This window comes from Anopheles nili, chromosome 3 (genome assembly GCF_943737925.1).
Source record: "Anopheles nili chromosome 3, idAnoNiliSN_F5_01, whole genome shotgun sequence".
In the NCBI taxonomy this organism is placed as follows: domain Eukaryota; kingdom Metazoa; phylum Arthropoda; class Insecta; order Diptera; family Culicidae; genus Anopheles; species Anopheles nili.
This window is the reverse complement of record NC_071292.1, coordinates 31257648-31267679: the sequence shown is the minus strand read 5'-3', so window position 1 is coordinate 31267679 and position 10032 is coordinate 31257648. Positions and strand designations below refer to the sequence as shown.

General features: G+C 49.2%; 2 protein-coding genes across 2 annotated transcripts; one reads left to right on the top strand and one right to left on the bottom strand.

Moving 5' to 3' along the window:
- The first annotated feature begins 800 nt into the window (after positions 1-800).
- LOC128722454 (nuclear hormone receptor HR78) lies at positions 801-7981 on the top strand. Its single transcript, XM_053816116.1, has 5 exons — positions 801-883; positions 4465-4783; positions 4855-5956; positions 6016-6293; positions 6379-7981. The coding sequence occupies exons 2-5, from the start codon at positions 4468-4470 to the stop codon at positions 6885-6887; spliced, it is 2205 nt and encodes a 734-aa protein (XP_053672091.1). The 5' UTR covers positions 801-883; positions 4465-4467; the 3' UTR covers positions 6888-7981.
- Positions 7982-8133: 152 nt separating this feature from the next.
- LOC128722455 (U4/U6.U5 tri-snRNP-associated protein 2) lies at positions 8134-9905 on the bottom strand. The gene is made up of 3 exons (XM_053816117.1): positions 9869-9905; positions 8534-9791; positions 8134-8470 (listed from the first exon to the last, which is right to left on the bottom strand). The coding sequence occupies exons 1-3, from the start codon at positions 9903-9905 to the stop codon at positions 8215-8217; spliced, it is 1551 nt and encodes a 516-aa protein (XP_053672092.1). The 3' UTR covers positions 8134-8214.
- Between the last annotated feature and the right edge of the window lie 127 nt (positions 9906-10032).

The window sequence follows — 10032 nt, the reverse complement described above, 5'->3', positions numbered from 1 at the left end:
AAAACAAAGATCGACGAAGGCTTGAAGAAAAAGAAGCAGGTGAAAAGAAAAACGGGATCGTCGCGGTTCCGCGAGATTGGAATTGGGAAAACAGGTTCTTTAGCTGCTTTTCCTTCCATTCGAGATGTTTTCCTGCAACGGCAGCGACATCGCACCTGGCGCTGAGCTGAAGCAGCAACAGAAAGTCGTTCGTCGGCACGTTTCGTTGGTTGTTTGATGTTAAGAGAATAGTTCCTGGTTTTCGTGTCCGGTTCTACGCGTGTTCGGTTTTTTATTTGTTAATCGCTTTGTACCGCATTAATGAGCGACTGTGCGTGAAAGCAATACTGTTCTGTTTTCTGATTCGTTCGGTTAGTGCGTTCAGTGTGTCTGTAGTGCAATCTGTAGTGTTTCATAGTGAATAATTGGCTTCGCAGTATCAAATTCCGTCCATAAAATTTGTTATTTCCACTATACCCAGGCTACACGTGCCAACGCCGTTCTTTATGTGTACGCCGTGTGTATGTGCTCTTGTGCGTGAACGTGTGTGCTCCCGTCTTCCCTAGCGGACGTGTTCGTGTTCTGATGACGTAGTTGATCTCGAGCAAAATATACCACCAACGATGATCGGAGGAATCCCACGACCGTGAATGTCGTGATTGAACAGATTGTGCGATCGCCAGAAAAATTAAAACTCAACCAACGACGCAGTCATCAAACCAGCCTTCGAGCTTCCGTTTTCCCGTTAGGAATCGATCGTACCGTCATCAGGTCCAACCTCAGGCGACGTTTCCCGTTGCCATTAACTGTGAGACGAGAGAGAGAGAGAGAGAGAGAAGGAGAGAGGCGACAAGAAACTCAACCTCCTCCCAGCCCGGGTGAAAGGAAACCCCGGCGAAGGCAAGTAAATGTCACGGGCGGTAGCACGGGGATCAGGTTTTACTGGCAATCATCATCACAGGGATCCTTAAAATGCTCCAGTTTGTTTTTTGGCCAGCCATTCACCACCATCACAAGCTACCCGTTCACTCGCCCGATGCAGTCGGAGATAAGCGTACCAGGCAGCCATCGAGAACAGGATCGTGACATTTGGCCTATCGTTGTGGGGAGGTTTGCTAGCAAAATATCGACACGGGGTGAACGGAATGACCGACGCACACACACACACGCACACACCAGCATGTTTGCGTAATTGTTGGTGGAATTTTTCATTCGTAAAGAATGCAATTCTAGTTGACAACTTCATCGGTACCCGAGCATGCCCTTCTCCCTTGTCCAAGGGTCGGGCATTTATTTCCCCCGCTTTTCATTGCTCCACACCAACACCTCCCCGTTGACGTTGACCGGGAGGCTTTTTTTTGTTTATTTTTCTACATCCACCAACCCCCCGGGAGGTGCGCGATCATCATCAGCATCGACAATAAGGAATGAATCCGCCGCATCAGCTATTTTTTTTTGTTCTCTCTCCCCATCCGGCGCGTTTAGCCTCCCAGTTGGCCGCTGGTATCAAGTGTCCTCCGCTGGTGTCGCTCTTTGCCGAACCATCAGTAAATGTAAATATAGCCCGTTTTTAATATGCTGCACCGGTCGTCGGCATCTTGAATGGCTGCTCTTCTGCGTGCAGCCACCACCACCGCCACGCCATTGTGCGCGACCTTTTGCCGATTGGCGCGGATTGTGTGAGAGCGTGTGTGCGCCCGCGCGCGCACGCTCGATCACGTCAACTGATCCGCAAAAAAAAATCCGAACAACCCCGATCCGAAAGTGTGCTATGTCGTGCTAAACAGCACGGGCCTCACGGGAACAGGTTTGTTTTTGGGGGCTTTTCTTGTTTTTCTTCTTCCTCGTTTTCTGTACGCCAACCGTCTGCCACCTGCCAAACAAAAACACGGAAAAGGTGAATGCTGGCCCTCCGCGAGGTGAATGTCACTCGCGCGAACCCGCACCAGGTGCAGTGAACCTGTGTGCGTGATCGTTAGCATCGTAACCGCAACCGAACCGGGTGCTGTGACCGGAATGCCAAACGCTGCGACCGATCGTTCGTTGAAACCGTCGGGGAAAGGGATGCTGCGTAAGAACCGGAACCGATCGTGGATCGGATCCATTGAGTGTGTGTGAGAGAGAGAGACAAAGAGAAAGGCGATAAAGCAATACGTCTAGATCGAGATGCTAATTAAAGATAGGTTTATTGTCATTCCAGTTTTAATGGTGATTGGATAGTGCCAGATGGCGATTTAATCTATTTTTCATCTATGTTTCAATGCGTTAAAAAGCAACACTTAAATGCTTGTAAAATTACATAACAACCCACATGCAATAGTTGATTGCATGCCGAACATTCTAATCCCACCGGACGCACCGCTTTTTAGCTCCCAAAATTATCGTTCCGGTTCAGATTCGAGTACGGTTCCGATCGGTGGATGTTTTGGTGGAATTTTAATGCACAGAAAATAATCCCATCCACGAGCACTGCCGGGAAATGGGGGAAAAAGCCCGTGTTCGTGTGTAACGGCATGCCAACGTCACGCTGCCGTTCGTGTGCGTGGTTTTGTCCCGTGGAAAAAAAATAAACTAGATCGCCAAGGAAAAAGTGACTTCGTGGGCAGGTTTTTCTTCTCCCCCAATGCTCGTCCACCTGTTTGCTGCCATCCGGCACTGGGTGGTGATCGAGTGGCGTCTTTCACGGCGGCCCTACTGCGTCATCGTTGAGAGCACAGAAAGCCCAACGGGGGCTCGTAGGCTGCAGGAGAAGCAACAGAACTATGACGAGGCGTAACGGTGACCATAATGAGCAGCAACCCGCGGAAAGCAGCCCGTGGGTTGGGAGAACCGGGAGAGGTGCTCGAGTGCGCGCGCGCGTGTGTAAAGTTCAATGAAATCTATCCAACGAAGGGTGAGGCGAAGCGGCGGGACGTGTTGGTGGAGAGGGCTGCTGCGCTGGGGAAGGCCTTCCTATCGCATTTTCCCATCGAACCGTGAGTGAGTGACCACTACCACCTCCACCACCACCGTCGCGGTCGTCGTCCGCGAGCCCTCCATCAATTTTCCAGCACACCACCGAGGCTTATTGCGTACGTGGTGACCGATCGGATCAAGAGAAAGAAAAAGAGAGCGAGAGAGAAAGCAAGAGAGAAAGAAGGAACACCGTTTGGCGGGCATCATCGTCATCGAAGGGGGGTGCAATGCCAAGCGAGCCTCGGAAGCTAATGATGATTGATGATTGGTGACAGATCGATCGATCTGTCATCACAATTACGAGAATGGGGTGAATATCGACACTTTTCTAGTGAACCGATCGAAAGCAAGACTTTCACAGCCTAGGTTAAGTGCAAACATAATCCCCAAGCCCTTTAAGACCTTCTAAAAGATCATGTCTCGCGTGTTTGCGCCGTTGAGCCTTGCGGGTGTTGAAAGAACCAGAGCATGCCCGATTTGTGGCCCTTTCAAGGGAGCTCTAGCGAATTGCATCAGTGTCGATCAGAGATGCAACGATTGCTCTAAACGAAACACGATGCGTGGCAAAAGCAGGCAAATGCACCGTTTGCAGGTGTGCCACGGGTAGAGTAGCCCTCTTTTCCAGCTGCAAGGGAAAGAAGGCGATGGAAATGGCCCGCAAGGGAGGGGGAGTAACAAAACGGCATCAGACCTAGAAGCATCCCCTACAAATTGCTCAGAAACAGTAGCCACGTGCAGGGCAGAAAAGTCCAACCAACCACGACCACAGAAGCGCGCGAGAAGAGCCAACAAATCCCATCCATCCAGAAGTAATGTTAGATCCCCCGAGCACTCTACACGAGATAGAGAGATGGAGAGAGAGAGAGAGCGCGAATGAACATGAGTGAAAGAGGGCGAGAGAGAACGAGAAGGTGTAAGGAGGAGCCACCACCAAGCGTCCAGAGCTTTGACCTCTGCAGTAGCGGCTATGAAAAATCACTGGAAGGCGTAAAATCAACGGCAGCGAACGATCACATCGGTGATCACGAAGATGATGATGATGATGATGATCGCGATGATGATGTAACGTTTCCCTCGATGATCCACCAAGGTTAGGTGCACGTGGAGGGAAGGAATGTATCATCGTGTTCCGTCTCGTTCGCTCTCCGTTCCTTCTTCCGTCTCTGCTGTTCTGATTTTTTCTCGCATCTCACGGAAGGGTATCGAAGATCCGTGGCAGTAGCAATCATTTCCATCAGGTCCCGTGTACCGTACGGACAATTTTTCCTTCCGCGCCCGTCGCGGCAAGTGGCGCTTTTGGGCAGGTGAACTGGGAGGGGGTGTGGGTAGGTCAAGAACACGGAGCAACAGGAACGAAGGATCCTCAACCTAACGGTCCCTTCGGAGTAAAGGCCCTTTACTCTACTCAGCTAAGTCTGGTTGTAAATGCAACTTACGAGGATCTTCACAGCTTCACGGGGATGATCTACAAGGCATCTTCAGGACAACAGTTTATAGTGTCTTGTCCGTTTCTCTGTACCTCTTCCACAGGCTATGAAGCTGGAGGGAGGCATACACCTGCAGCAGCAGCTCGAAGATAAAGGTTACGGATCGTCACATCATCAGCATCAGCTGCAGCAGACCAGCATGAGCATCGAGTTGTGTTTGGTGTGCGGAGATCGAGCTTCCGGTCGGCATTATGGAGCGATCAGCTGTGAAGGATGCAAAGGATTCTTCAAACGTTCGATCCGGAAGCAGCTCGGCTACCAGTGTCGCGGATCGATGAATTGTGAGGTTACGAAACACCACCGGAACCGTTGTCAGTACTGTCGGTTGCAGAAGTGCCTTGCTTGTGGCATGCGAAGTGACTGTAAGTACGCTTTCAGGAGAGGTTATGTTCATTCAGGAGCTAATTCGTTGCCCGTTTTGCTTTCCTTGTAGCCGTCCAGCATGAACGGAAGCCAATACTCGACAAAAAGGATGGCCAGTCGGGTCCGAACCCAAACAGCAAGTACAACCCACATCGCAATAAGGAGTACCATCACCACCACCACAATGCGAGCCTAAAGGGTGGCGAACAGAAGGGCGCCGGTGGTAGCGCATCCTCCGTCTCATCGGCGGCAGCTGCGGCCTCTTTCCTGAACTATCTGCCCGGGTTTAGTTTGGCCGACTTCACGGCAAACCTTAGCAAGCGCACGCTGGCGGATAAAGGATCGGCCCTTTCGCTGTCAGGACGTGATCATCAAACGCAAGCCCAACAAGCGGCATCCAGTGCAATTGCTCACCAGTTCTCCACCGGTGTCGGTGGTGTAGGAAGCACAGGAAGCGGTGGTAGTCCCTTCGGAAGTTTGCAATCGCTTAAAACGGAAGTTCCCGACCGGCAGTCGGGGCCGGATCTTAGTTCCGTGTCGACTAGTGCGGCAGATTCGATCGCTGCCCTTATTGGGTTGAATACGACAGCAGCCGTGGCCGCGGTTGCCATGTCGGGAGCCACGCTGGGTGCTGGGACACCTAGTGCTGCTGCTGCGGCCGCTGCTGCTGCATCCTTGCTGGGTGCTGAGGATTGTAGCGGTAGTGTTGGTGGAGATATTGGAGGAGGTGGGGGAGATCGTGGTGGAGGTGCAGGTGGAGGACTTCGTGGAAGCGGCTCGAACAACAGCGTCACCGGAAGTGGTGGTGGGATACCGTTTTCGTCCCTCGCTATGGATACGAGCGAAACGAACTCGCTGGACAAGTCGTTGCTTTGCAGCTCGCTCGATTTCATCCAGACGATGGAGCAGGAGTTAAACAGCAATCTGAACAACAACTTCGGCATAAAGTCCGAACTGAACAACGGTAGTGACGAGGCATGCATCGATTACGATTATGGTGGCATCGGACGGGGTGAGATGGCGCTGACGGAGGGCTGCGTCAACTTCGACATTCAGGTGCCGAATGTGCTGCCAAACTATCTGAGTGTGCATTACGTGTGTGAGACCGGATCACGGCTGTTATTCGCCACGGTGCATTGGATGAAGAAGAACCACGCGTTCCAGATGTTGAGGTTAGTTTTGGAGCGTCTGGAAGCGACGGAATAAATAACAGCCGATTTGTTTCTTACAGCGAAGGGTTCCAGGGTGACCTGGTGCGACAGGTGTGGCCGGAACTGTTCATGATTGGGCTGGCACAGAGCAGCGGCCAACTGTCGTTCAACACGATCATGCTGGCATTGATTCAGTACATGAAAACGATCGTTCTAAACAAAAAGTACAGCGGTGATGTCATCTGCTACCTGAAGAAGTACATTCTTCTCATACAGGAGTTCGTGAATGATCTGCAGAAGATGAACCTGACCGATCAGGAGTATGCCTATCTGCGACTGCTGTCCATTTTCAATCCAGGTATATAGATCCGCCCCAGCATTAGTGCCACACAGTCAGTTACCGACACTGCGTACTTATTTCTTTTTCTTCCACTCTTGTGTAGATAACGTATTGCAGGACAAGGAGAAGAATCAACATCTCGTGAAGCTGCAAGAACTGGTGCTGGCGGAGTTCCGCGAGTACTACCGTGGCCGGCACGCACGTCTGGTGAGCAGTGAGAGTGAAGAAAACCTGCGCGGTGCCACGGAGGAAGAAGAAAACGACGATGACGACGATGAAGATGATTACTATGAACGTAACCAGGGCCGTCATCGCCGACAGCATCGACGTGGTGGAACGGAAGGTAGCCACAGGCGCGATCAAACCTCCGATAGTGAGCAGCGTTTGATAAAGCTGCTCCTGAAACTCCCAACATTGCGGGCGCTCAACTCAAAGCGTGACCTGGAGGATCTATTCTTTAGCAACCTGATCGGTCAGGTGCAGATCGACAGCGTGCTGACGTACGTAATGCAGACGAACGATGGAGCGGTGTCGTTTGCAAATTTAGTGCAGAAGTACGAACCGGCGGGCAGCAATAACGGCATCCCATCCGCGATGGATAGTGACGAGTGAGGGATGGCGTCAACCGACTGATCGATGTTCTAACAATGCTGTTAACAATCCGTGAGACGATAGTGAAATGCGTACGCGTGGCAGCATATTTTCCCAAAAGAGCCTTAGGTTAGTCGTAGTACGTTGTATTTTGTAAACGACGATTTGTGAACGATTGTTTAATGTTTTACCACCTTTTGGCAGCACCGTGTTCGGCTGTCCTTTATCTTTTTAAATGCACAAAGCGGGCCACTCAGCGGCGCAGTTGCTTTTTCATTCTGTTAATTGCTTCCATCTACACGTAGCTCAAGTCAGTTTTAGAAAGAGTAGTATTATTAGCTTTCCTGTTTCTTGTTAGTAAAAAAATGTTTAATCAGTTACGCTTGCACGAAGATAGCACAAGATGCAGAAGATATTAGCGCGTACTGAAGCTCATAAAGAAGAAGTTGGGCGCTGCATAGTACCCCTCGGTAATATACGTCCAGAAAAGGCTATTCGATATTTACTACAGTATCTGCATAGCATTTGATGCATCGGCGAATGTGCATACCGAGGGATGAATTATATATATATATTTAGAAACACGTGCGCCTACAAAAACCACCTAACAAAACCTTATTTTGGCTAGCAAACATATCCGTACCTGAGGAAGATAGTAGTTGTTTAGAAAACGACCCTTTGATCGTAAGTGGTATTTAATGTGGTTGCACATGATGGGACGCCAAAGGGAACGCGAAAAATTATACAATTAGTGCAACTATTCTCACACTACAACAAATAACACAGCAAGGATGATCCGCGCGTATATTTGCGGAGGCGGTTTTCATTGAACAATGAGCAATATTTAGGGATAAGTTGCACGATATTTTTTCCTCGTTCAAAATAGGCCTGCGAAGGTTCATGCTCCTGTTGAAAGTATGACTGGTTAGGAGATTCGGCATTACCCGGGAGATGTTTATTTATACACGGATCAAGAAAAGTATTGCGAATATTTCTTAATATGTTATGGTTTGTGCAAATATTGCAATATATTCGCCCTCCGTACACGACAATACACCTGCGAAGTAGGGAAAATACTTTGAATATTTGTGAGACAACACACAGGGTTAGCCTTAAGGAGAATCAAACAATCGTTGCAATACTTTCAAAGCGAATAAAGATTACTATACACAGATTTCATCATCGACATGTACACGCAGCCGTGTTTTCTTTATTCTTAGCTTTAAATCAAAGGTTTTTGTTTCAATATTCAATTTGCTAAGGGGTACGGAATATGCTTAGAATTTCCCGCTATCTCAAAGGCGCCGGAGAAGGAGTAATTTTGAGCTCTTCGGAATTTACAGTCCATCTACGTGTCGTCGTTTTCCTGCAGCTCGTAAATTTGAATGTATGCCTCAGTCAGCGTGATCATTTGCGGTAGTATGCTGGTAACGTGCAGATCCTGCATTTCGTACCACTGATTGGTGCTTTTCTGTAAAATGTGACACCGGTAGGTGCCGGAGTTCGGTTCACCATCGTGCACGATGTTGGCCACCAGGTTGTACTTCGTGTAACGATGTTTTTTCTTGTTTTCCTCAGTCAAAATGTCTCCAAAATCCACATTTCTAGAAAAAAAGAGAAGACAACGTATGGTTTCGATTTCTATTGCTAGGAGCAGCATCACTTACTTGACCGGAAAGTTCACGATGGTGGGATTTTTTTCCAAGAAGAACGTGTTCTTCGTAAAACGCTTTATGTACAGGATGACGTACTTCGGCAGGCGAGTGATTTCGAAACGTTTCAAAATATTATCCTTGTACGTTTTGTATTCTTTCTCTGAGATCGCGTTAAACTTGGCCAGCAGCTGGTATAGATTGACCTGTGGTATAATGTTTTCCCGCAGCTCGTCGATGAACAGCGGTGTCGCGGGTAGATCGCATGTCAAGTAAAGGAACGTAGACGTTTCCTCTTTCTCCTGATACTCGTCGGTGGCTAGCAGCAGTTGCTTCTGCACATCGTCCAGCTCAGTCGGTGGCAACTTACGGGTGTAAATTTTCATCTCACCAAGGAAACTTCGATTGACAACGGACGAATCCGGTTGCTTATTTCCTCGCAGCTGTTTGTGGAGACTGTGTAGAAACCAGGACAGAAACTCGATTGGATCGCCTTGCTTGGTGATCTGAAACTGCTTGTTACTCCATAGTACGACCGCCTGCAGCATTTCGTGAGGCGAAACGTGTGCTTTAAAGTTGCGTGGATTCCAGAGCTTGCGCAACAGCTCTCCAAAACGCTGTACTAATGTAAACGCCGTATCACCCGGGGGTCGCTTGATGTTGGCATAGTTTTTCTCCATTAGAAAGAAATCGCGAATTGGCTTTACATGCGAGAGCGCCTGCAGAATAACATTGCAGTAGTCGTTCGCCTTGATGTTGTTCAAACCTACCACACCCGGATGGTAGAAGGTCCCGTCGACCGTACGCGATTGCTTAACGTCCTCGCGGTCTATCGTGCGTATGTCGCGCACCGTAAATACCGGATCCAACACGTACTTTATATCATCCAGCGACGAATCGATGATTTCGTAGTTATCTGGCAGACAGTAAAACTTCAGCGTCGACAAGTTCAAGAACACATGGTGCGATTCGGCCACGGAGTGCGTGTACGCGTGAGTGTTGGTTCCACGGCCCTGGAAGTACTTGCCGCACACGAGACACGCGTACACGTTGATGCGCGTTAGCGACACAGAGCACAGTTTCTCAAAATCAAAATCCAGCAGATGTCTGTTAATCGTATCAAGATAGGGACACTGCTTGGATCGATCCGTAACGTGTTGCTTTCGTTGAGAAGTCTGTTGCCCGGTGCGATTGCTGTCCGCGTCGCCATCGTCGTCTTCGGGGGCGTCTTCCAGCTTGGGCTTTTTTACCGGTGGAACGCCGGTCTGGCTATCTGAGAAGGTGTAAACAACGCATATTTTGAGGTTAATATTTACAGCTCATCTGTATCGTGACACTGAGTCGCTGTACCATCGGTTTGGGAACCATTTTTCTTCGCCGGAGCCATTTATCACACACTTAAAAGGACCGAAGCAAATGCAAACAAGCTAAGAATGCTTTTAGAGGGATTCTTTACAAAACAACACACTTTCCCGCATTGAAGGACTCAAAACAAGTCGACAAAACAGACGTCA